This window comes from Sinocyclocheilus grahami, unplaced genomic scaffold (assembly GCF_001515645.1).
Source record: "Sinocyclocheilus grahami isolate Dianchi unplaced genomic scaffold, SAMN03320097.WGS_v1.1 scaffold1509.1, whole genome shotgun sequence".
Taxonomy (NCBI): domain Eukaryota; kingdom Metazoa; phylum Chordata; class Actinopteri; order Cypriniformes; family Cyprinidae; genus Sinocyclocheilus; species Sinocyclocheilus grahami.
The window spans coordinates 9755-35648 of NW_015506688.1; the positions used below are offsets into that span (position 1 = coordinate 9755).

General features: G+C 37.0%; 1 protein-coding gene across 1 annotated transcript in view; it reads right to left on the reverse strand.

Annotated features, from left to right (window-relative positions):
* Positions 1-11235: 11235 nt before the first annotated feature.
* LOC107570815 (oxysterol-binding protein 1-like) overlaps positions 11236-25894 on the reverse strand; it is an 18075-nt gene continuing 3416 nt past the window's right edge. Inside the window, exons 2-15 of the mRNA XM_016257081.1 lie at positions 21642-21850; positions 21391-21547; positions 20555-20666; positions 20221-20419; positions 18956-19070; positions 18720-18783; positions 18030-18197; positions 17706-17951; positions 17509-17629; positions 16510-16613; positions 16025-16120; positions 15674-15861; positions 13326-13393; positions 11236-11998 (exon numbers count right to left, since the gene is read on the reverse strand). Of these exons, the coding sequence (XP_016112567.1) occupies positions 11856-11998; positions 13326-13393; positions 15674-15861; positions 16025-16120; positions 16510-16613; positions 17509-17629; positions 17706-17951; positions 18030-18197; positions 18720-18783; positions 18956-19070; positions 20221-20419; positions 20555-20666; positions 21391-21547; positions 21642-21850 (1990 nt within the window). The 3' untranslated portion in view covers positions 11236-11855. The remainder of the gene's footprint in view (positions 11999-13325; positions 13394-15673; positions 15862-16024; positions 16121-16509; positions 16614-17508; positions 17630-17705; positions 17952-18029; positions 18198-18719; positions 18784-18955; positions 19071-20220; positions 20420-20554; positions 20667-21390; positions 21548-21641; positions 21851-25894) is intronic.

Genomic DNA, 25894 nt, shown 5'->3' on the forward strand with positions numbered 1-25894 from the left:
GCGAGTGTTATGAGTCAGAGCGCGTTAACTCTAGATCTTCCGTGTTTAAAAAAACGAGTGAAACATTTGTCTACACATGAAATATGAAAGCAAATAGACATATGATTATGACAATATATTTTCTGTATGTGTTTTGTATGCATGGTAATTTATAACAATAAAGGATGTTTATGACAATAAGCAGTGTGGCTTTACATAGCCTACAAAGAGTGCATGTCTACCTATTATAGAATCAAAATCAACTATAGATCACAATCGGAAGTTATTACAAGCACTCGATGATGGCTTATGGGTTTTAAGCAAAAACAATAATAAATTTTCAAAGTAAACAAATTTATTTCAGTAATTCAACTCAAATTGTGAAACTCGCGTATTAAATAAATTCAGTGCACACAGACTGAAGTAGTTTAAGTCTTTGGTTCTTTTAATTGTGATGATTTTGGCTCACATTTAACAAAAACCCACCAATTCACTATCTCAACAAATTAGAATATGGTGACATGCCAATCAGCTAATCAACTCAAAACACCTGCAAAGGTTTCCTGAGCCTTCAAGGGGTGTTGTCAAGAGGAAAATGAGAAACAAGAGAACAAAAAATGCAGATGAGCTGAAGGCCACTGTCAAAGAAACCTGGGCTTCCATACCACCTCAGCAGTGCCACAAACTGATCACCTCCGTGCCACGCCGAATTGAGGCAGTAATTAAAGCAAAAGGAGCCCCTACCAAGTACTGAGTACATGTACAGTAAATGAATATACTTTCCAGAAGGCCAACAATTCACTAAAAATGTTTTTTTTATTGGCCTTATGAAGTATTCTAATTTGTTGAGATAATGAATTAGTGGGTTTTTGTTAAATGTGAGCCAAAATCATCACAATTAAAAGAACCAAAGATTTAAACTACTTCAGTCTTGTCAGGGGCTGGCGTCTGGTGTTCTCCCTCTCACACCAGAGGTCGCCATCTCCCATCCTCCCGGACTCCTTCTCCGTCACCATGACTCCACACACCTGGGCACACACTCACTCACACACGGCTGTGGCCCATCATGAGGGCTATTTATGCGCCTTCCCCATGCCATTCGGGCGGATGATTAATGTTTGTTTGTAGTCTGATGTTTGTCACTAGTGTTACGAGGTTATAGTGTTTGTTCCGGGACTGATGCAAGCCAGAGGTGGCCGTATTGCATCAGAGTCCGTTTTCGGTTTCAAGCCTGTATCAGAGTCTTAGCTCTGTTTATTTTCTGGTTTTACCTTTTTTCTAAATCTTAACATTGATCTACATCATTGCAATGAACCATTAAAAAGAATGCTGTGATAAATATACAATGCTCAACATTGTATATTATTCAAAATAACAATAAACGTGTTAATAAATGTGTTAAATTTCATCTAAATAAGCAACTGACTCAAAGGAAACAAACTGCAACATGCAGTTTCAAAATTAGCTAGAATAACAACAAAAACTATATTTCCATTTTCAACAGTAAATAGACAGTAGCAGCAATAATGAGCAACAGTACCAGCAGACTGCAGCAAAGCAGCACACAGCAGCATTTCTCACTCTGACTGGTGTTTGTCTGGTTGTGTTGCACTGGCTGAGGTATGTCTATGGAATGATCTGATTGTTCTCTGAGGAATTCTTCATGGCTCAGGTCTTGGATGTCCTGTATAAGTTCATTGCTAATACTCTGATAGCTGTTATTCTTTGCTGACTGATGTATGTCTATGGATATATGTTCAGAATGATTTGTGGGTTCGCGGAGGAATTCTTCACGGCTCAAGTCTTGAATGTCCTTGATGAGTTCAGTGCTAATGCGGTAGGTGTGATTCTGATCAAAGTGCACCTGATCTGAGTGCTGCGTCACATAAACATTCTCAAATCTTCTCCGCCTTGGGCCAAAGGAAACAATGATGCGATCTGTGTTGCTGCTGTCTGAATATCCAGTGTAATTCTCAGTGACATAATCAGGCAGTGAATCAGTGCTGTTCAGGTTGCCCACCTCATAGTATAGTAGGTCACTGTAAGGAAGCAGTCCATCCCTATTATGGAATCGATGGAAACCAAATGCTCCATTTGTAGGGTTGCACTCTGCAGTCAAACGACCATTGAAATCAATCTGAACACAATCATGAGCAAACCACCACAACAAGTTCAGACCGTGTCTGGGAGGCGGCTGACCAAACCTGCTCTCTCTCAGATCAGACAAATTATTCAGGGTTCTCACAGTGTCCATGACGATTATGCTGAAAAAGGGAAGAACCGTATTGATTTTACTTAAACAAAAGTGCATATGTAATGCAAATGTATATATTTTTTACATCAAACATACAATTACAGAAAAAATTCAAAATGCAAAACCAAGACAGAACATAAGCACCAAAAGCAGTCGAACTTCAATTAAATCAGCTTATTTCCTCATTGGATAGCTCTGCAGGATTGAAAAGTCTGTTAGTCATTTGATATACAGACAAATTTTTTTTTGTCTTATTTGATGGGATTTTTAGCTATCAATAAAAGTGTAGTAATATCAGTTCACTTTTTGGCATGTTAAAATCCATTCAGACTATTTTCTCTCAATATCAGCAGAATAAAGTCTGCATGCATTCATCACTTACACAGAAATATGATCAGAAATCTCTAGGCCTAGCAATAGAAAAACTTATCCTAGAAGAATCATACGGTAAAATGAAGGGTTAATCTGCAAAGTAAAAAGTATAAGTTCATTGCTAATACTCTGATAGCTGTTATTCTTTGCTGACTGATGTATGTCTATGGATATATGTTCAGAATGATTTGTGGGTTCGCTGAGGAATTCTTCACGGCTCAAGTCTTGAATGTCTTTGATGAGTTCAGTTCTAATGCGGTAGGTGTGATTCTGATCAAAGTGCACCTGATCTGAGTGCTGCGTCACATAAACATTCTCAAATCTTCTCCGCCTTGGGCCAAAGGAAACAATGATGCGATCTGTGTTGCTGCTGTCTGAATATCCAGTGTAATTCTCAGTGACATAATCAGGCAGTGAATCAGTGCTGTTCAGGTTGCCCACCTCATAGTATAGTAGGTCACTGTAAGGAAGCAGTCTATCCCTATTATGGAATCGATGGAAACCAAATGCTCCATTTGTAGGGTTGCACTCTGCAGTCAAACGACCATTGAAATCAATCTGAACACAATCATGAGCAAACCACCACAACAAGTTCAGACCATGTCTGGGAGGCGGCTGACCAAACCTGCTCTCTCTCAGATCAGACAAATAATTCAGGGTTCTCACAGTGTCCATGACGATTATGCTGAAAAAGGGAAGAACCGTATTGATTTTACTTAAACAAAAGTGCATATGTAATGCAAATGTATATATTTTTTTACATCAAACATACAATTACAGAAAAAATTCAAAATGCAAAACCAAGACAGAACATAAGCACCAAAAGCAGTCGAACTTCAATTAAATCAGCTTATTTCCTCATTGGATAGCTCTGCAGGATTGAAAAGTCTGTTAGTCATTTGATATACAGACAAATTTTTTTTTGTCTTATTTGATGGGATTTTTAGCTATCAATAAAAGTGTAGTAATATCAGTTCACTTTTTGGCATGTTAAAATCCATTCAGACTATTTTCTCTCAATATCAGCAGAATAAAGTCTGCATGCATTCATCACTTACACAGAAATATGATCAGAAGTCTCTAGGCCTAGCAATAGAAAAACTTATCCTAGAAGAATCATACGGTAAAATGAAGGGTTAATCTGCAAAGTAAAAAGCAAGCACCTCAAGATTGGCTGTCGTATTCCAGCTAATTTATACATGATTTTTTATATATAAATAACTGGAACAGTGCTCTTACCGTGTATCTGGTAATGAACTGATGAATGTTCTCACAGTGTCCATGACGATTATGCTGAAAAAGGGAAGAACCGTATTGATTTTACTTAAACAAAAGTGCATATGTAATGCAAATGTATATATTTTTTACATCAAACATACAATTACAGAAAAAATTCAAAATGCAAAACCAAGACAGAACATAAGCACCAAAAGCAGTCGAACTTCAATTAAATCAGCTTATTTCCTCATTGGATAGCTCTGCAGGATTGAAAAGCCTGTTAGTCATTTGATATACAGACAAATTTTTTTTTGTCTTATTTGATGGGATTTTTAGCTATCAATAAAAGTGTAGTAATATCAGTTCACTTTTTGGCATGTTAAAATCCATTCAGACTATTTTCTCTCAATATCAGCAGAATAAAGTCTGCATGCATTCATCACTTACACAGAAATATGATCAGAAGTCTCTAGGCCTAGCAATAGAAAAACTTATCCTAGAAGAATCATACGGTAAAATGAAGGGTTAATCTGCAAAGTAAAAAGCAAGCACCTCAAGATTGGCTGTCGTATTCCAGCTAATTTATACATGATTTTTTTATATATAAATAACTGGAACAGTGCTCTTACCGTGTATCTGGTAATGAACTGTTGCATCAAGCAGCTCCTCGTATGTAGCAGCTTACACATTGTCTTGTGTGAGGGCAAAGATACTGCTATATAGACGCTCCTAACCTGATTTTGTAACTAATAAAGCAATAAAAAAATCAGCTATATGAACACGAGTCCACCGATCCTGCAGAAGTGTTCACACTTTGATAATGGCTTTTGTGGGTGGAGAAATATCTGCTAACAAAAACTGATGCTGCTTTATGCCAGACATGTATAGCAGAAAAACTGAATAAGCGTGGAATAATCGTTTCTGTTTGTTGCTTCCCTTTTAACACTATCTTGTTTCATCAAAGATTTCTGACAGAAATACTTAATAAGGAATGAAAATTGTGCAAATCATCCCCATGATTTGTAGGCACACCTGTTTTTGAAGGGCATCTAATATTAGGCTATTAAAAGAGATTAATTTGCACAAACAAAAAAAGAAGAGTTCGAATTATGAGTTTACAAAGTCATTTTATTTCAAACCAAGCCAGCGAAACCACGCGTTTAATAGAAATCAAAGGAAACCAGTAAATTAATCCAAATTTGTGATTATATAACAGGAGACATAACATTTATAACAGTGACGGGAGAAGCAATGCTTTTTGAAACGTCTATTCAATCGAACCAGTTGCTTCACAAAATGAAGCAAAGCGCTGGAATCTCCGCATCTGCTGGGTAAAGTCACGAAAATGCATTCTTATAAACTTTTATTAATTTAAAGCTGCAGTCTGTACGTTTTGTCTCTTTGTCATCTCTAGGCCTAGCAATAGAAAAACTTATCCTAGAAGAATCATACGGTAAAATGAAGGGTTAATCTGCAAAGTAAAAAGCTTTTAGTCGTATTCCAGCTAATTTATACATGATTTTTTATATATAAATAACTGGAACAGTGCTCTTACCGTGTATCTGGTAATGAACTGATGAATCAAGCAGCTCCTCGTATGTAGCAGCTTACACATTGTCTTGTGTGAGGGCAAAGATACTGCTATATAGACGCTCCTAACCTGATTTTGTAACTAATAAAGCAATAAAAAATCAGCTATATGAACACGAGTCCACCGATCCTGCAGAAGTGTTCACACTCTGATAATGGCTTTTGTGGGTGGAGAAATCTGCTAACAAAAACTGATGCTGCTTTATGCCAGACATGTATAGCAGAAAAACTGAATAAGCGTGGAATAATCGTTTCTGATTGTTGCTTCCCTTTTAACACTACCTTGTTTCATCAAAGATTTCTGACAGAAATATTTAATAAGGAATGAAAATTGTGCAAATCATCCCCATGCTTTGTAGGCACACCTGTTTTTGAAGGGCATCTAATATTAGGCTATTAAAAGAGATTAATTTGCACAAACAAAAAAAGAAGAGTTCGAATTATGAGTTTACAAAGTCATTTTATTTCAAACCAAGCCAGCGAAACCACACATTTAATAGAAATCAAAGGAAACCAGTAAATTAATCCAAATTTGTGAACTGGATGGTTATGTACTAGCTCGAAAAATTAATTTCACATAATTTTTAACCAAAAGAACTTACAGACTGCAGCTTTATATTGTAAAAATGACTCAACCACAAGTTCAATGCATTTAACACAACACTATCCTCAAACCACAGACGCTTCAAAACAGGAGGATGTAGCAAAGCCTCTTTTGCTGAAATCGCCTGACTCTGTCAGACAGGCCTACCTGCTCCGATTCACTCCGAAACACGATTCATAAAGGTTTCGATGCTTCGTAAAGCAGTTATTCGAACTTGCCCATCACTAATAGATGCTTTACTCAATTCACCATTACATTATAATAAAATGTATATAATAATCACGGAGCTGGATGGTTATGTACTAGCTCGAAAAATTTATTTCACATAATTTTTAACCAAAAGAACTTACAGACTGCAGCTTTATATTGTAAAAATGACTCAACCACAAGTTCAATGCATTTAACACAACACTATCCTCAAACCACAGACGCTTCAAAACAGGAGGATGTAGCAAAGCCTCTTTTGCTGAAATCGCGTGACTCTGTCAGACAGGCCTACCTGCTCCAATTCACTCCGAAACACAATTCATAAAGGTTTCGATGCTTCGTAAAGCAGTTATTCGAACTTGCCCATCACTAATAGATGCTTTAATCAATTCACCATTACATTATAATAAAATGTATATAATAATCACGGATATAATGAAAGCAGGTTGTCATAGAAACACCAACTAAACATATATATATATAAATATATATATATATATATATATATATAACTTTTCTAGAACTTTGAGGGTAATTTTAAATTAAGAGTTTTAATAGTATTTGTAAAGGTAGAAAAGAAGGCCATATTTAAATTTTCACTTGAAATTGTATAATAAAATTTAAGCCATTTTGAGAGTGTCGTAAATACACATTCTTTATCATGAAATTATGGGTGAATATATATTTGATATTTCTGTGTCTCATACAACGCCTCTAAAACCATCTAAGAGAATGACTTTTAAGCATCACAAGTGTGCTGTCCTTATGGAAAACACAAATATCCTCATGTTTACCTTGTATGGTGAAGACTGATCCTCCAAGTTTCTTGCAGTGGTCTGGTTGTTGACCTATAGTGAGCTGCTGCAGCCAGTTCTTTTTAAAATGATTCCTTCAAGACACACCTCCTTTGAAAAGCTCACAGCTGGGAAATAGAAACTTAAGCTTTTTGGATGGGTGTAGCTAACGAGTTTTTTGGATTACTGAATAATGCACAGTATGTATTGCAAACTAAAACAGTATTTGGAACAGTATTACTCTATTATGTCACATAACCACATTGCATTGTACAGTTTGTTTAATACAATGAGTGGGATTCTGGAAATAAAAAGCTATTTTGCTTTTCTAAAGCATTTCTGCTTTAGAAACAAGTAAACAAAATGACTAAAATTAAAATGAAAAAAACTAATGCAAGAACAAATATATGTGACGTGCATTTAAACTTTTTCCTAAAAAGATAAATATTAAATTAAGTTGAACAAAAAATACAAATATTAAACCTAATTCAATCAAAGACTCTTAAATAGCACTGGTGAGCATTGAGTTAAATGTTGTTAATATTTTCCAATAGTAGTTATTAATAGGACCTAAAACGTTTACATAAAGAAATGTCAAGGTGTAAACTTCTTGATTTCTTGATTTCTTGACCCAAGACACTAAACAAAGTTTGACCAATGAATTTCAATAACCCTTCCAAACATCATTTTAAAACATATTATAGTGTTTTTCCATTTGTTTGTCAGGTACTAATGCTTGAAATTAATGGATTTAAATAATTATATATTAATATCTAGTCATTTTTAGCCAATGAAACATTTTTGAACAGAACAAGGGGAAAAAAAATCAGGTCTGGAAATCTCATTAGAAGCCTGCTACAGCTACATAACGTCAGCAGGAAAAAATGTTTTCCTGTAAAAAGTCTGGTGGTCCTCCAGAGCAAAAGACAGGAAACCGAAACTTACGGTTTATCAACTGCATTTCACCCACAAACTCTAAGAACAGTGACTTGCAAAATATGCAAAAATGGGTGAAAATTCATAATGACAGGCGTGAAAGACTGTTGCTTGTTTGATCATTTCCTTTTCAAACCAGCTTTTATTAAACCATCATCTGCACCATGACGACCTTCAAGAGCAATTCTGTAACACAATGATCAGAGGCCAAGAGAGGGACAACTCCAACAGGACAAACGAAAAGAAGAATGACAACCAGCGGTAGTGAGGAAAACTTGAGGAAAGAAATCAATGAAGAAAGACGTTTTACAGTTGTACAAAGACTACAAACAAAGAAAATAGAATCTGCAATTACTACAAACAGCAGTAAAACTGTGAATTCACATTGAAACCGCTGTTTTAATGGAACAGGAGGATGATGGGATAGATATACACATATATAAAATTTCCATTAGTCTGAATCCATTCAAGGACAATGAGCAAACATTTTGTCTTTGACATGAAGAAAACACGAACGCGTCGTCGCTTCCCATATCAAAAAGACAAAAAAAAAAAAACGATAAAAATCAAAATAATTGTGCTGAACCCTCAAACTACATCAAAATTACCATCATAATTATAACTCTAGCTGTCAGTGTCAGCATAAGAAGAATTGGTATTAATAGTATGATTTTACTTCATTATTTGATGTATATACACAAATATCCTCAATGTTTTTGCATTGCTGTATTCTTGCTTTATTTTCCCACGCATGTGTTTAAGTACACTTGAAAATAAAATGCGATTTCTCTTTTTTGTTTCACTGGAACATACAACAAACCCCAAACACGTCACTCATGATCACACACATACACATACTGGTTTGAGACTCCCTTGACCTCACGTGCCCATTTGAACACACTCACACACACACGAGCGCCTCAGTTTGTGGACACCGTCCTTCTTTTCACCCCTTTCCACGTGAGCAGGAGCGGACCATAATGCATCTGTGCCCAGGCTGAAGGGGAAACCTCAGCAAATGGGTATTTCCTTTGGTGTCAAAGCACAGCGACTTGTCAGTTTGAAACGCTGAAGCTAAACTCGAGCAGTGCAGCTACACTGACGCTTTTACGTGGCTCTCCTGCTTAGAGCAGCACAATCCCTTCAGAGCATCGACAGATATGCTGTTCTGGAGGCTATAAACAAACACGCTCTGGACAACTGGTTAGTCATTTTAAGTGATTTTAGCGGGTGTTAGTCCTCCTCATTCCAAGCAGAATGGATTGAGAGGACTGTACAGTTGTAATGGGATTTAAAGGAACGGTTCACGCAAAAATGAAAATGATGCCATTGTTTACTCGCCCTCGGGTCATTCAAACCCGCATGTTGTTGATTTTTTTTTTTAGTTTATAGGCTGAAAAAAAGAAACAAAACAATGACTTGAAGGCACCATAAAAGTAACGCACACAAATTGTGTTGTATTTCAAGTAATATGAAAAGACTGAAATTTACATTGTTATTCACTGAAAATCTTTTCTTCTGTAAAAGCTCTTGACATTGATTTGGGAAGAAATTGTGTGGTTTGATGGTCATTGACTCCAAAATGCTATTGATTCTTGCATTTTATAATTGTCCTGCCAGTTTGAACAAATAAAGAAAACCTTGCATAAAACTAGGAGACTTGTAATATAGCATCACAAATCGCACTACTTTCATGATACTTTAATGTTTTGGCTGTCCAGGTCCAAAAGGACCAAAATAATGACAGAAAAGCACAATGAAAGTGATGCATGTGACTTGTGAGTTACATTTCAAGTAATATGATTGCTTGAATTTTACATTATTCACTGACATGATCTGCCAAAGCTCTGAAAATTTATTTGCGAACGTTTAAAAAAAGAAATGCAGTTTGATAATCACCGACTCAAAAATGCCAATGGTTCTTGTGTGTCGTAATTGCTGTACCAGTTCGAACAAGTGAGAATTTTACGCACAAAACTACTGTATAGATTCAGAAAGAATATTACACCTCAAATCGCATCGACTACTTTCATTATACTTATGGTGTTTTTCTTCTTCTTCTGTAGAACAGTTTATAGGCTGTCAAGCTCCAAAAAGGACCAACATAATGACTTAAAACCACCATAAAAGTGATGCATATGACTTATTTGTTATATCTCAAGTAATACATTGGCTTAGTGTGAATGAAAAGATCGAAATTTACTGATAATCTTCCAATCTGCCAAACCTGACATTTGATTAGAGTTAAAAAATAATAAAAATGGTGCAGTTTGACGGTTTTGTCTCCAAAAAAAATCATGTCGTAATTGGCATTCAAACAATTGGAGAACTCCTCACAGAAAACTATTGTATAAATTCAGAAGGAACATAGCTCCTCAAATCGCATAGAGTATTTTAATGGTACTTTTATCATGCTTTTTAGCGCTTGACATGTTGTGCACTAACATTACTGGAAAAAAAGCTTGTTTTGCAAAAGAAATAAGGTGGCGAGTAAGTAATGACAGATCTTTCATATTTGTGCACACCATTCCTTTAAAATCCACAAACCAAGGCGAGCTCTTAAACTTCATCTCTCACACAAATATGCTCAATGAAAAGAAAGAGCACTACAGCGCTTCTCTGAACTCATTCACACCTGTGCTAATTCTCTCTCTCACACACACACACACACACGCTTGCATGAGCAAACAGGCCTTCATGTCCCCCAGATGTTTAAGGATGTGACATCCACAGCTTGAGGAAGACATGTGGAGCGTGTTGAATATGTTTTCCTAACGCTAGCGTTTACTGAATCGTGAACCCTATGTTTTAATAATCCATTGAGGAGAACAGAGAGACACACAGTGGATGGTGGTGGGAGAGCGCTCCCGGACCATTTCGGTGTCCCTTACTGTCCACTGAGTAGAGCACGGCTGGCGAAAGAGAAGAACGCGCATCTCGATATACTACGATACGGGAAAAGAGAAGGGGCAGCTGACTGAGCTTTCGTTTGTTTGTTATCTTCCGGGAAACGGGACAGTGAGGGCATCGTGGGGCATGTGCGTGATTGGGATCAGAAGATATCCGGGCAGGAGTCCCAGTTGCCCTGCTCCTTAGCCTCCCAGTATCCTCCTCTGTAGATGTGCGTGGGCTCTTCTGTCATCGGGTCGACCTGCGTAATTGGCATTCAAACAATTGGAGAACTCCTCACAGAAAACTATTGTATAAATTCAGAAGGAACATAGCTCCTCAAATCGCATAGAGTATTTTAATGGTACTTTTATCATGCTTTTTAGCGCTTGACATGTTGTGCACTAACATTACTGGAAAAAAAGCTTGTTTTGCAAAAGAAATAAGGTGGCGAGTAAGTAATGACAGATCTTTCATATTTGTGCACACCATTCCTTTAAAATCCACAAACCAAGGCGAGCTCTTAAACTTCATCTCTCACACAAATATGCTCAATGAAAAGAAAGAGCACTACAGCGCTTCTCTGAACTCATTCACACCTGTGCTAATTCTCTCTCTCACACACACACACACGCTTGCATGAGCAAACAGGCCTTCATGTCCCCCGGATGTTTAAGGATGTGACATCCACAGCTTGAGGAAGACATGTGGAGCGTGTTGAATATGTTTTCCTAACGCTAGCGTTTACTGAATCGTGAACCCTATGTTTTAATAATCCCGTGAGGAGAACAGAGAGACACACAGTGGATGGTGGTGGGAGAGCGCTCCCGGACCATTTCGGTGTCCCTTACTGTCCACTGAGTAGAGCACGGCTGGCGAAAGAGAAGAACGCGCATCTCGATATACTACGATACGGGAAAAGAGAAGGGGCAGCTGACTGAGCTTTCGTTTGTTTGTTATCTTCCGGGAAACGGGACAGTGAGGGCATCGTGGGGCATGTGCGTGATTGGGATCAGAAGATATCCGGGCAGGAGTCCCAGTTGCCCTGCTCCTTAGCCTCCCAGTATCCTCCTCTGTAGATGTGCGTGGGCTCTTCTGTCATCGGGTCGACCTGCTGCTCGAACCACATGGACTTGTAGCTGTCATGGTGACCACCTGATCGAACAAAACAAACACGTACATACAAAAGCAAACAAACAGTCACATAATTAGAGAACAGAACATATATGAGGGTGCTAGTAACTCAATAGAGCCCTTTTCTACAAAAGCTATTAGAAACTATTTCAAATACAGCCTGGAGCTTACAAAACAAATGCGGACTAAACTATTAAATCTATACTTAAACAATCAGCTACAATCTCAACACGTCTCGCTTTCTATATTCACACAACAGGCTGATAAACAGCAGCTAAGAGAGGCACATGGTCAACTCGGGAAGAAGAATAATAAAGAAAAAAAGGAAAAAATATTGGTAAAGTTTAGAGGTGGGCGGCATGACCAGCATTTTAGATCACAGTCCAAGATACAACTTTATATTACAGTAATGGGAGTATAAATAACAGTGAAGTTATTTTTGCTGGAAATTGAACTATATAAAATATAATATAATATATAATTCTCAATTCTGCACAAGCCCATGAATAAAATACATGAAACATACTTTAGCACAATTGATTATGGACTTGAAAAATAAATATACACATAAAAACATATTTTGCATGTAACATTCCAAAAAAGTCTATATATTCTATATTAAATCCATGTAGTCTATCTAGTCTACATATGAAATATTAATAACAATTTTCTTTTACAAAACCTTGTTACACATTATGTGTACTTAGGCTGAAATGTGAGGTTTACCTTATGAAACTTTTTCAAAGCTTTATTTGAACATTTACATTAGATATTTCAACATGCTATTAAACTGTTGTCAGTCAAGTTGTCATTTAAAATCCGAACATTATTGGTAATGTTATTGTTTTAGTGATTATGCAAACAAAGTCATCTTATTTGTTGTTTGTTGATTTTTAAATATAAAACTTAAAGTGATTTATGTGTTGGTACTTTTTGAACATCTCCAGCACATTTTAACAATACCGTGATAATACTGATAACCGTGATCATTTTGGTCACTATAATCGTGATAAGAAATTTTTATACCGTTACATGCCTAATAGATGTTTTATTTTTTTTTTCATACATATTTGTATCATTTTTAATTACATATTTTATTTATTTTAATATTTTATTTTATGAGCCGAAGTACATTTCATTTGTACATTCATATATTTATTTTTAAATATTAAATTATATTTTATTAAAGCACAGGTGTGCAAAAATCCTACATGTTCACACTCAATGTAAGTGGCATGACATGTCAATTCAATAGTTAAACTACAGTCTTCTGCTTGATCATACCGCCTAGCTCTATCAGATGTGAGCAATGGAGGGGCTGGAAGGGTTTTGGGTGGATGTTACTTGCTTTTGACCGGAGCTCCATAAGGACCCTCCACTAGAGTGACACAGAGCAGATAATGAGACAGTGAGGGTCTAATCAATCAGCTCACAAATGCAAGTTTAACCCCACAATTGCCATTTTATAATGTGTGTATGTGTGTGAAATCGCAGTCACTGTATAATATGACGCATATGTGGAAGTGTATGATAGTGTGTAGTTTTCTGTGATAATCAATGCATAAGCTGTACGTGTTTGCAGTAGTTCAGAGTAGGGGTGCTCCGATCAGGGTTTTTGAGGCCGATCACCGATCGCCAATCACAGAAAGCAGTATCTGCCGATACCGATACTGATCTTTTTAAAGCCTTCTTTTTATCATTTATAACTATATATAGTGATACTCCAATCAGGATTTTTAGACATTTATTCAGGGCCTGAATTTCATTTTTGAAAATGTGGGGGAATTCCCCTCTTAGGTGACTCTTGTGAGAGGAGAAGCAGCTTTCACACAGGAGTCAGCTCCTGATCCGTGGCTGTTTACCACAAACACAACATTTATCCATTATTTTGATTTCAAATCCAAACATTGTCACTGAAAATGCTTTTTCAGCATTGCAATTCTTTTTTTTTTTTTACACAGTACAGTAATACACAGACATGTTTAAACACAACAAATATAAACAACACATTATTCAATGCTTTTTACTTTTGCATTTACTTCTAGGTTTATATATTAAGTTGTTCAAGCAAGTGTCAAAACATTTAAACTACTTTTCTTACATTATCACAAACTTACCATTGACAGAAATAGTCAGCTCTACTGCCTTTCCTTTTGCATTTAAATCTTTATTACAAGCAATCCTGCAGTTCATAAAGAACTTTCTTATCTTTTCCTACCTCCACGAGTGCCATCTATTATTGCCTTGTTGATCTAAAAGTGCTCTTTTCCTTTAAACCTAGCCAAAAAGCCATATGTGTTAATTGTGAAACACAGTAGACTTTAATAATATGCATTTATGGTGTGGAAACAATCTCTGCACTGCTGCAGACGCACCGCTCCTGGAACGCACTGCCGGACCGCAACCATCTGCAGTGTGCACGCTTTATTAATCCGTTAACATGAGCGCGGAAAAAATACGCACCACATACGCACTGCAAACGGAGTAATGTGAACCTTGTGGCATTATGTGTGTAAGCTGCAAGTGTGCATGAGACTACCTCACCTTCAGCATTATAATTATTTCACCCGCGCTGGACAGAGACTGAAACTGTGCCGCTGCATGTCGTGCCAACCCTCGCACGGCAGCGTCATCAGCTTGAGATTGTTTTTTTGAGATCGGCCTTTTTAGAGACCGCCGATCGATCATCCCAACGTGATTATCGGCCGATAGGGATCGGTAGCCGATCAATCGGAGCACCCCTGAGAGTCATATTATGACTACATTAACATGAATTGTGGATCTTGTGCTGTTAAGCAAAAAAGAATAATGCTGTATAATGTATAATATGACCCCATTAAGCTGTAAAAATGTAGCTCTAACACTGTTTCCACTCTTATTCTACGGTCAAACAGTGCATTCTAAAATTATAGGCTTCCCATTTCTGCTTTAAAATTCTCCAAAAATTGGTCCCACACATTTCCATTGTGTCTCACTGGAACCTCAATTCCTTTGCCTTTTTCAAGAAAACAAGATTTTTTAATTTTTTGGTTGTCAACATTATGCCACAAATCCTGTTAAATAATAATATATCATCATCTTCATTCAAAATATTTAATTGTAAAAAAATCTAAGAAATATAACTTGCAACAATACTATTGTAAAAAAAAAAGCAACAATAGTAATAATACTAATAATAATAAATTAATTAGAACAACAGTAAAATTCCACTACTCATATTTAAGTCCGTCTTGATTTCTTTGCTTTTAAATGTGAAATAATAGAGCTTTTATCTTGGCACAAAATTAAAAGGAGAGCTCAAAACAGATTTATTAATTATTCTTGTATATACAGTGGGTACGGAAAGTATTCAGACCCCTTAAAATTTTCACTCTTAACAATATTGCAGCCATTTGTTAAATCATTCAAGTTAAGTTTTTTTCCTCATTAATGTACACACAGCTTGGTGTTATGTTGTCATTACAACAAAGTAATAAAATTGGATGTAAAGTGATTTTCTTCACTAAAATAATGTTTTGTACACATTTTGTGGCTGTATGATTGAAACAATGAGTATTGTAACATTTACAGAGTGGCCCATTCACTTCCATTGTTACTGCTACTGTTCTTTTTGGCTTTTTAAAAAAAATTGAGGGACAAATACTGTCGACTGAGCTTGAACTTGGGAAATATTGTACGCGACAGGGAATATCTTACGGCAGCGGAGTCTTCCTCCACAGCTCTTTGGCTTTGAGCGTCTGATAGACGGTTTTCTGTCGCCCGTCGGCGCCGTTCTCTCCCCCTCTGCTGCTCTGCATCACACGAGAGCACTCCATCTTTTCGTCCCACGTCCCAGACAGAACATAGTGCGCTTTCCCGTCTTTATCCGTCACTACCCCCGTGACCTACAAAGAGAGGCGTTGCACAAGGAGGAAGCGAAAGCAGACATAAATTACAGAATGGGCAAAAAGAACCTGAAAAGCTGCAAAGGGTGACAGATAAAAGGTGAAAAAACAGACACGTCTGCATTCTGGGAGAAGGAAGTCAGTGGAATGGCTGCTGACTCACCTTTCTGGCCACATCTCGGGAGAAGTAGCTGTACGGGGCGAATTTGAGATGACAGCGGTCGCCTGTCCTGTGGTTCACAACGTCTATTTCTCCTGACTGAACTCAGAGAGAAAGAGAGAGACACACAAATATCACTTATGAATAAAATCAAATGCCACACTATAGATATTTAAGCAATTTACGAGCTACATTTGTATAATGCAAATGTAATTTGCAAAACCAGGAAAAATGTAATGCACAAAAAACTGAGTGACAATCATGTTATTTACATAATATAATTCAAATGACATAAGCAAGTGAGACATGTACCAAAAATTGTTAAAATGAAATGAGCACACTTTTTACACAATATTTACAAAATAACAATTAAAAGAGGAATTACTGTAGCATTATCCACTGACAAGTCCATCAGTTCATTTTATATCAGACACACTGATGCCGATTATATATGAAAATATGTCTAAATAAGTAGCGTGTATTCTGACCTGATCGATCCAGAGTTTCCCGACAATAATATTGTGCACTGTGGTTGTGACTTTCTTCCAGGTGTAGTGATTGTTACTCTTCTCAAAGATACAATGAATAGAACCTGGAGCAAACAAACAAGCAACTCAAAATCAGCTTGAAAACTCTTGCTTAAAAACATAAATGTGAGCATATGACATTCAAATATCCATCTTTTAATATGAACAAAATATACTAATATATTAATGCAGGGATTGCAAACTTTTTTTTTTTGGTCAGCCGAACCCCTTTGACTTAAAGTATTTATTTTAAATACCCCTAGAGAATTTAATTTAATACTTTAATAATTAAACAACACATTCACAGTTCTCTAATGTCGGTTAATAGTTACATGACATCAATAAAACAAATTTGTATTTAATATCTTTTTTTTGTGTGTGTGTTTTAAATTGAAAGTTTTTATTTTCAAATAATGTATATATTTTAATTTTACACTTTTACGATATAATTAATTATTAGCTTATTGTCGAATCACAAACCCTAGTTTGGGCAGCCATTATATTGGCATATCGAAAAAGTATTTGGATATTTAAGTCACAATTAAAAAGGTCCAAATGGTGTTGCATTAAATAAAATATCATATCATATGGTATCCATTTTAAATACAGCACTGGCACACTCTACACGCAAAACATTTAGTTTCAGTCAGGTTTTTATTATTATTATAAAACAGCTGTTACTGTTGAAACTGCTATTGTTAAAAATAAAGACCAACAGTATTGTGACACTCTGCGGTTGTCAAATGTTAGTTGTTAACATGTTCATAGTTAAAGTGTCCAAAAACGTTTTTTATTCCACTCGACATTGTTTCTAATCGGCTTTTTTGCATTACACTTCCTGTTTTATATGTTGTTTTTAAGAAAAGGAACTAATGAGAAAAACTCTTCCCTGAATGAAAGCCGCATGTTATTTTAAAACTTGAACATTGTGATAATGCTCAAAATAGGATAAATAGTTACCCAGGGGCATGATGGAGAGATATTTTCCCCTGAACTTGCTGGCCAGGGCGATCTCCTGTCTCAGGGTCCAGCCTCGCTCGGAGATCGCATGATGGGCCGCAGCCGGAGGGTGATGGCTTACCTGAAGACCAAGACGGGAAGAAGAACGGACTAATACCAAACACAACTCATCTATCTCAGGATAAACAAAAGCTCACCTGCTCACAGAGGGACCTGTAGCCGCTCTCCTGCACGCGGTCCAGCTCAAATGTCTCTCCCAGCAGAGGGTTGAAGGGTTTGCCCGTGCGGTGAACTGTAGTGGAGTAAGAGGACACGGTGAAAGCTGCCACGTAGCACATCTGCTCCAGAGAGCTCTGGCACTTGGCGCCCCGGTCCAGCAGCTCGTAGTACTCCAGATCCTCGGAGAGACGCTGCAGCATAGACAGGGGCTCGTTGAAGTTCACCTGTGAAAAGAAAGAATGCGTTGAAAGCAAATGAATCTGGGCTGTTTGGGATTCTTGTAAAGATACGGATAGGCGTACAGGCATAGGGATTTTGGAGAGCTCTTTTCCGATACAGTTCTTCATGATGCTCCATAGATTGAGAGAGTAATTTGGTTTATCTGGGATTCGGCTCCGCCTCTTTCTCACAGGCACTACTTCCTGGGACTGTGGAGATTCGGGATTGGACGCCAGAGACTGCTCGTCTAGCTGTGAAAGATTAAAACAAAAATGGTGTTTAAACATAAACTTCAATCGTCAATATGAGTTTTTTTATATTTAGACAGCGCATCGAATCGAATTTGGCTTGCGTACAATGGTGATCAAGTTTTTGGAATAATTACGACTTTTTATGTTTTTGAAAATCATCTCTTATGGTCATGAAGGCTACATTTATTTGATCAAAAAAATACAGTAAAAACAGCAACATTGTGAAATATCATCTATTTTAATATATAGTCAAACGTAATTTACTGCTGTGATCAAAGCGGAGTTTCCAGCATCATTACTCCAGTCTTCAGTGTCACATGATCCTTCAGAAATCATTCTAATATGCTGATTTGCTGCTCAAGAAATTTTAAAAATCATGTTTTTAAATTGTAATAATATTTCACAACATTACTGTTTTTACTGTATTACTGCTCAAATAAATGAGCCTCGGTGAGCTTAAGAGACTTTTTTCAAAAACATTAAAAATCATAAGTATTCTGCCAGTGTACATAAACGCCTTACCGACGTCGTCCCGTCATCCATTCCCAGCTCGCTACTGATTCCACTGACATTGCTGCCGGATCTCCTGAGAGAAATGGAAAGAGCGTATGAGAGAGCCAGAGAGTGAGAGATAGGAGGAAGGGGAAGGGAAGGCAGAGGATACACACACTTAGGTCCAGTAACACTCATATCAGAAGAGAGTTAAGGGACAGAGAGAGATGCGAGTAAACGACAGGAGCAAGGCGGTAAATACAGACCTGTGATATTTGGGGTCTGCTGGTACAGTGATAAACTCTTGAACGTCCTCGCATGCGTCAAAGAATTCATTCTCCTCGTCCTCGTCACTGACGTCGCCCTTTCCTGGAACTGGGCCTACAGGACAAAGAAAGAAGGAAGTATAATTTATAGACAGGAAATCAGTATGTCGTATCCAAATGTAAGGCAAGAGTTTTTAAACACAGAAATGAGTTAGAATGATCAACACTCACAAGGAATCGGCTGACAATTTTAAAAATAAGGAATACTTTGAAAATTGCAAAGGTTTCACTGCAACTTTTTAATTGGCCGATATGTTTATTAAAGAATAAAAAGTATTTTAAATCAGTTCAAACTGTACAACTCAAACTGTAAATTTAAATTGATTCAAAAATCTGATTTAATGACTAATTTGCATTACCAAAACTTTTTTTAAACAATTTAGTTATTAAAATTGTGTAAAATACACTACCATACTGTATCAAATTGATACTTTTTGAAAGAAATTAATACTTTTATTACGCAAGCACGCATTAAATTGATCAAAAGTGTCATTAAAGACATGCATAATGTTACAAAAGATTTCTATTTCAAATAAATTATGTTCTTTTAAACTTTTTATTCATCAAAGAATCCTGAAAAAAATGTATCACAAAAAGCTCCAACCAAAATATGAAGCAGCACAACTAATAATAATTGTTTCTTAAGCAAGCAAATCAGCATATTAGAATGATTTCTGAAGCATCATGTGACACTGAAGACCAGAGTAACGATGCTGAAAATTCAGCTTTGCATCTCAGGAATACATTACATTTTACAATATAATAACATAGAACACATTTATTTTAAATTGTAATAATATTTTACAATATTACTGTTTTTATTGTATTTTTGATCAAATAAATGCAGCCTTGGTGAGAAGAAGAGACCCCAAACGTCCAAATGGTTGTGTATTTAGATACATATCGATGTTTATTACCATGTAGTGCTATATTTGAATAACAAAATGGAAAAGGTTAAATCCTATTCTCAATTGCCTTTATTTAGTGAAAATTGTGTGCTGTGATTAAAAACTGATTAGTAAAACAATTTGGACAGATTCATTCAAAAAGATTAGCTTAGAAAAGTCATTAATTGGGGAGTCAAGATACCACTAGTTGTCTTTTCATTGTTGTGTGCAACTACAATGCATTAGAAATCTGTGTTTATATATTAGTCTCTATATAATTTTGTGGCACCCAGTCTTTCTGTGCCAGCGGTACTTTACCTTTGCTGTCTATGGCAGGGTTGCTCTGGGATGGAGGCAGTACGGTCGCTCCTCTGAAGGCTCTCTCCAGATGGTTGTGTTGTTTGGCGAGCTGCTCCAGTGTCTCCTCCAGTCGCACTCTCTGCTCTCTCTCGGCCTGCAGCGCTTTCTGCCAGCGCTTACTGTGAGCCTGAGCCAACGCCAGGAAGTCCCGGCAGGCCTGGGTATCAGATTATTAAAGAATCGTTAACAATACGTTTAACTGTGGTTTCTGTGTGCTTAACAGACAACCACAAGTGAATGAGGCAGTGAGTTGCTTTTTCCCTAAAGTAAAAGTATTGCTCGGTGGTCTTACGTTGATCATGGCGTTGGAGGTGATGCGGAAGAGGGTGGCTCGCTCCGTCACCTGCCGAATCTTTTCACTCGTCTCTCCTCCCAGCCGAACTCCCTCCAGCTCAGACAAGGACCTGAAAGAAAGCATAAGAAACAACTTTATACGAGCAAAATCTGAGTGGAAATACAAAGGTTTTAGACACACATACTTTTTCTTGACTATTACTATTTTTCACATTTAAGACTAACAGTACAGTCTTAAAAACTATGAAATATTGTGTATGTGCAGACAGACAGACAGATAGATAGATAGACAGACAGATAGACAGACAGATAAAGAATATATACATACACGTTATTGTTAACAAATTATAGAAAAAAATTTGTTAACTGAAATAATGCTAAAATACAAACATAAATATGCTAAAAATATAAATATTAGATGAAAAACAATAAATATTTAAAAACTAGAAATGTTGCCTTGGGAACTAAAAAAATTGCTAAAACTAAGCCTGAAATAAAATTAATAGCTAAATAAATAAATAAAAGCTAAAAATGACAAAAGAACAACAAAATTACTAAAACTTAAAGTACAATTAAAATGAAAAGCAAAAACGTAACAATAAAAGCTAAATCAAAACATTAACAACAATATAAATAATATTTTAAATATAATTATTTTAATTAAAGATTTTAATAGCATAATAATAATTACAATAAAAAAAAAATATATATATATATATATTCGCATTATATAAATAATATATAACAAATACATTTCAAGCAAATGTTATTAATGTCATGAGAGCAATAAATTTAGCCAAGTGTGTCCAGTCTGTTAGAGAAAGGTGGACTGACCGCTGAAGAGCAGAGCCGTGTTTGGCGATGAGATCGTTGCAGGTGCTGAGATCCTCCACCTTGCTGCCCAGCGTCCGGAGGGTGGACTGCACCTCTGAGTTGCGTGAGCCTGCGCCCTGACCTGCCGCAGGAGGAGTGGAGTCGTCCCCGGAATCATCTGCAGGAAAAAAGAGGAACGAAAACTGTGAAACAGAAACACCGAAGTGTGCATTTTTGTGCTATTCTCAAATGTGGTTTCCTTTCCAACTGACCCGACTCAGCCTGCATGCGGAAAGCTTTGGCTTTGGCTAGCTCCAGTGCTGTGATCCACCGCTGCCGCTCCACCTCTGAGCTGGCCTTCAGGTGATACGTCTGCGTGCCGCCATTAGAGATGACGAAATTGCATGAGTCCTCCACCGCGATATTGGCTGTGGCCAGGTTTATGGTGCCCCGACATGTGTGGCCCATCTCCGCCTGGGTCCTGGAAGAGCAAAGGGGACAGAGATAAGATGATGTGTTTAAGATAAAACACTTTACGTAGTCATAGTTATATCCTCTTTTAGATTTACACAGTATTTATCATCGCTAAACGGGTGGCCAGAACAGGACGTAATGTGTTTCAGACTTCATAATGTTAGTCAAAGTCTGGTTCTGTGAAGCTAGAGGAGCATTCATGAGGCTCTCTTTAAACTCTAAAAACTGAACAAAAGCCCCCCCAACAGCTGTTTTTCGGCGTCTGATGCAATATTCATGAATTAGCACTGAAAGCCAAGCATTCGAGAAATGCCTTCGGGTAGAGTTTCTTTCACTCTTGAGCATTTATGTTTAGTCAAAGTCTGGTTCTGTGAAGCTAGAGGAGCATTCATGAGGCTCTCTTTAAACTCTAAAAACTGAACAAAAGCCCCCCAACAGCTGTTTTTCGGCGTCTGATGCAATATTCATGAATTAGCACTGAAAGCCAAGCATTCGAGAAATGCCTTCGGGTAGAGTTTCTTTCACTCTTGAGCATTTATGTGACAGAAGATACGACGTGTTACTGCTGCTATCATAGTATCTGGTATCAGATTAGAAAAGAGCCTCATGTTTACGATCTTAGCAGATACACAGAAAGATATTTACCTCAATGAACATTTCTGAGCCATGAATCAAACCAACCATCTCCAAGATGAATAAATCAAATGACAAACAACAGTAAACAATATAAAGCAACAGAATGTAAGACTCCGATAGCAAATACAAAATGCAACATATTAAAGGGGTCATATGATGCGATTTCAAGTTTTCCTTTCTCTTTGGAGTGTTACAAGCTGATTGTGCATAGATAAGATCCCTGAAGTTGCAAAGACTAAAGTCTCAAAACCAAAGAGATATTCTTTATCAAAGTTAAGACTCTGCCACACCCCCCTAAAACGGCTTGTTCTAACACGCCCCCACATATCTACCTCACTATGTGGGAATATTTGCATTATCCCGCCCAACTGTGCACGCAAAGAAAGAAGGCGTGGTTTCAGTAACCGCAGTTAGTGTTGAAGCAGCCATGTCAGGGAGACGCTGTGTGATTCAGTGCAAAAGCACTCTATTTGACCTTCCGAAAGTAGATGCATTTAGGAATCTTTAAGATCACTTACAACAGAACAGCAATGCATTTTATAGAACACACTGGCCCAGCTAACCGATCACTGGCCCAGCTAACCGATCACAGCACACACTGGCCCAGCTAACCGATCACTGGCCCAGCTAACCGATCACAGCACACACTGGCCCAGCTAACCGATCACTGGCCCAGCTAACCGATCACAGCACACACTGGCCCAGCTAACCGATCACTGGCCCAGCTAACCGATCACAGCACACACTGGCCCAGCTAACCGATCACTGGCCCAGCTAACCGATCACAGCACGTATTTCAGAAGGCGGGCCTTAATTTGATACAGGAACTATTCGAGCCGTTCATGCCAGACTGGGGAGAGAGGTGTTGTAATAATGTAAAATATGTGAAAAATAATGTGTTTTTTGAACAACCTAGTATGAGAGCCTGTTCTACACCCCCAAAACAAAATCAAGACTTTGTAAAAGAGCATAATAGGCCCCTTTAAATCTCTGTTAATCCTCTTTAAATAACAACCAGTCATTATCATTGTCAAACACAAACAAGCCAAGCAGCATACACTGAGGAGAAAATGAATACATATTTATATAAATAGCCTATATAAAATATAATTTTAAAACTGCTTACAAATAATCGAAATAAGCAAAGGTTTAAGGAGGTTGATCGACATGTTATAATATTTATCAGCATATATAAATTTGAGAATTTGAGATGAGTTGAGATTGAGTCACAAAACCTGGAGCAGCCTTAACAAATCTGCATTTGTGTAGATGAAATTTAATATAATCCAAATATTATTCCACAGATTATTCATACAAGCTCCAAACTTGATAACGTGATATTCAAAAGCACCTATTATGTTCTATGTAACCAGCCATTTATACATTTTGTCCCAAAATCACGTAACAATAATACAATTGTAGAAAAGATGTTCAGGGGATTCAAATTAAGTGCATTAATTTAGTAACAGGTGTGCAATTAAAACGACCTTTAAAAAAGGATTTCAGCATCATTCAGTTTGAGCCATTTTGTTTCGACTTGCAAACAAATAAGTTAAAAAAAAAGATCATTTATGAATTATCTTTCAAATAGAATAAAAGTGTAATTATCGGAGGGATATTAGTTTGTAATATGTTAGAAAATGAAGGGTATGCCTTACACCGATTGTAAAATGCCTCAGTAAAATCCTGTTAACTCTTAATCCTGGAAGACACTTTATTCTATATAATAAAACAATAATATCTTTTATGTAGTAGCTTATGTAAAGATACGTCCACAAACACGAATTCTTCTCTAGTGTGTGGAGTGTGTGAGGCCACAGCGCTGTATTTGACCGATAGGTGGCAGTACTTGCGCGTCTGTTTGTTAGTTGACGTCCACGAAGAAGATCGTGCGTCATTAGCTATATTGCAATGGAACTCCAGGAGCCTTATAGCAAATGGACAGGAATTCAAGAGTTTTGTCTCAGAGTTAGCAGATAGACCTCATGTAATATGTGTGCAAGAAACATGGTTAAAACCACACTTGGACTTTGTATTGTATGGATATACTTCAATTAGGAGAGCTAGAGAAACAGGAAAAGGTGGAGGTGTAGCAACTTTTGTTAAAAGTGGGGTAAGATATAAACTTATTAGTAAAGGGAAAGAACATGAATCTGTTGTAATTGAAGTATGGTCAGGGGAAAACAGTATAAAAATAACCAATTTTTACAACCCTTGCAATAGATTAAGTACTGATATGTTGGAATTAGTTTGCGGATCAATGCAGGGCAAAATAGTGGTATGTGGGGATTTTAATGCACACAGTACATTATGGGGAAGTAAAAACACAGATATAAATGGATTAGCAATAGAGAAATTTATAGATGATAAAGAGATGGTGTGTATTAATGATGGAAAGGGCACACGGTATAATAGTTCAAGTAATACATAAAGTGCTATTGATCTAACACTAGTGTCAATTGAAATTGCAGGAATAAGTGCATGGGAAGTAATTGGTAGGTCGACAGTGGGTAGTGATCACTATCCAATAATAACTAGGATTGGCATAGAGGTACACCAGGATGGGGAAGTGAAAATACCAAGGTGGAAATTAGATAAAGCTGACTGGCAGACATTTCAAGAAATTAGTGAGACTAAGTGTGTGGAAATACTGAGTAGAGATATAACAGATGTGGAGGAAATGAATAGTGTAGTAGTCGCAAACATTATACACGCAGCAGAAGAAACAATTCCTAAAAGTACAGGAAATAAATGGGGGAAAAGCGTGCCGTGGTGGGATGAGAGCTGTAGAATAGCAGTTAAAAGAAGAAATAAAGCATAAAAGTACAGGAAATAAATGGGGGAAAAGCGTGCCGTGGTGGGATGAGAGCTGTAGAATAGCAGTTAAAAGAAGAAATAAAGCATTTAGACAGCTTAAAGCTCATCACACACTAGAAACTTTAATTAGCTACAAAAGGGCACAAGCAGTAGTTAGGAAAACGATTAGGTCAGTCAAACGCATGTATTGGAGACAGTATTGCAATAAAATTGGAAGTGAAACTCAGTTGTCAGACATATGGGGAACAATCAGGAGAATGAGTGGATTAGGTAGAAAGGTGGAAATGCCAGTATTATGTAGCAATAATAAGAATGCAGTTAGTAATGCAGAAAAAGCAGAGCTTTTGGTAGAAACCTTTGTGAAAATCCACAGTTGTGGAAATTTATCCACAATAGATAAGCAGCATAGGAATCAGACACTGTTGGAAAACCCTGGAATAAAAGAAAGTAGATCTGCATCAGGAGGAGATATGAACCTGCCTTTTACTATGTTTGAATTAAAAAGGGCTATCTTAAATGCGCAACAAACAACACCAGGGAATGTATCACTGGAGGTAGTATTAAGGCTGATCAATATGATATGGAATGCAGGTAGAAT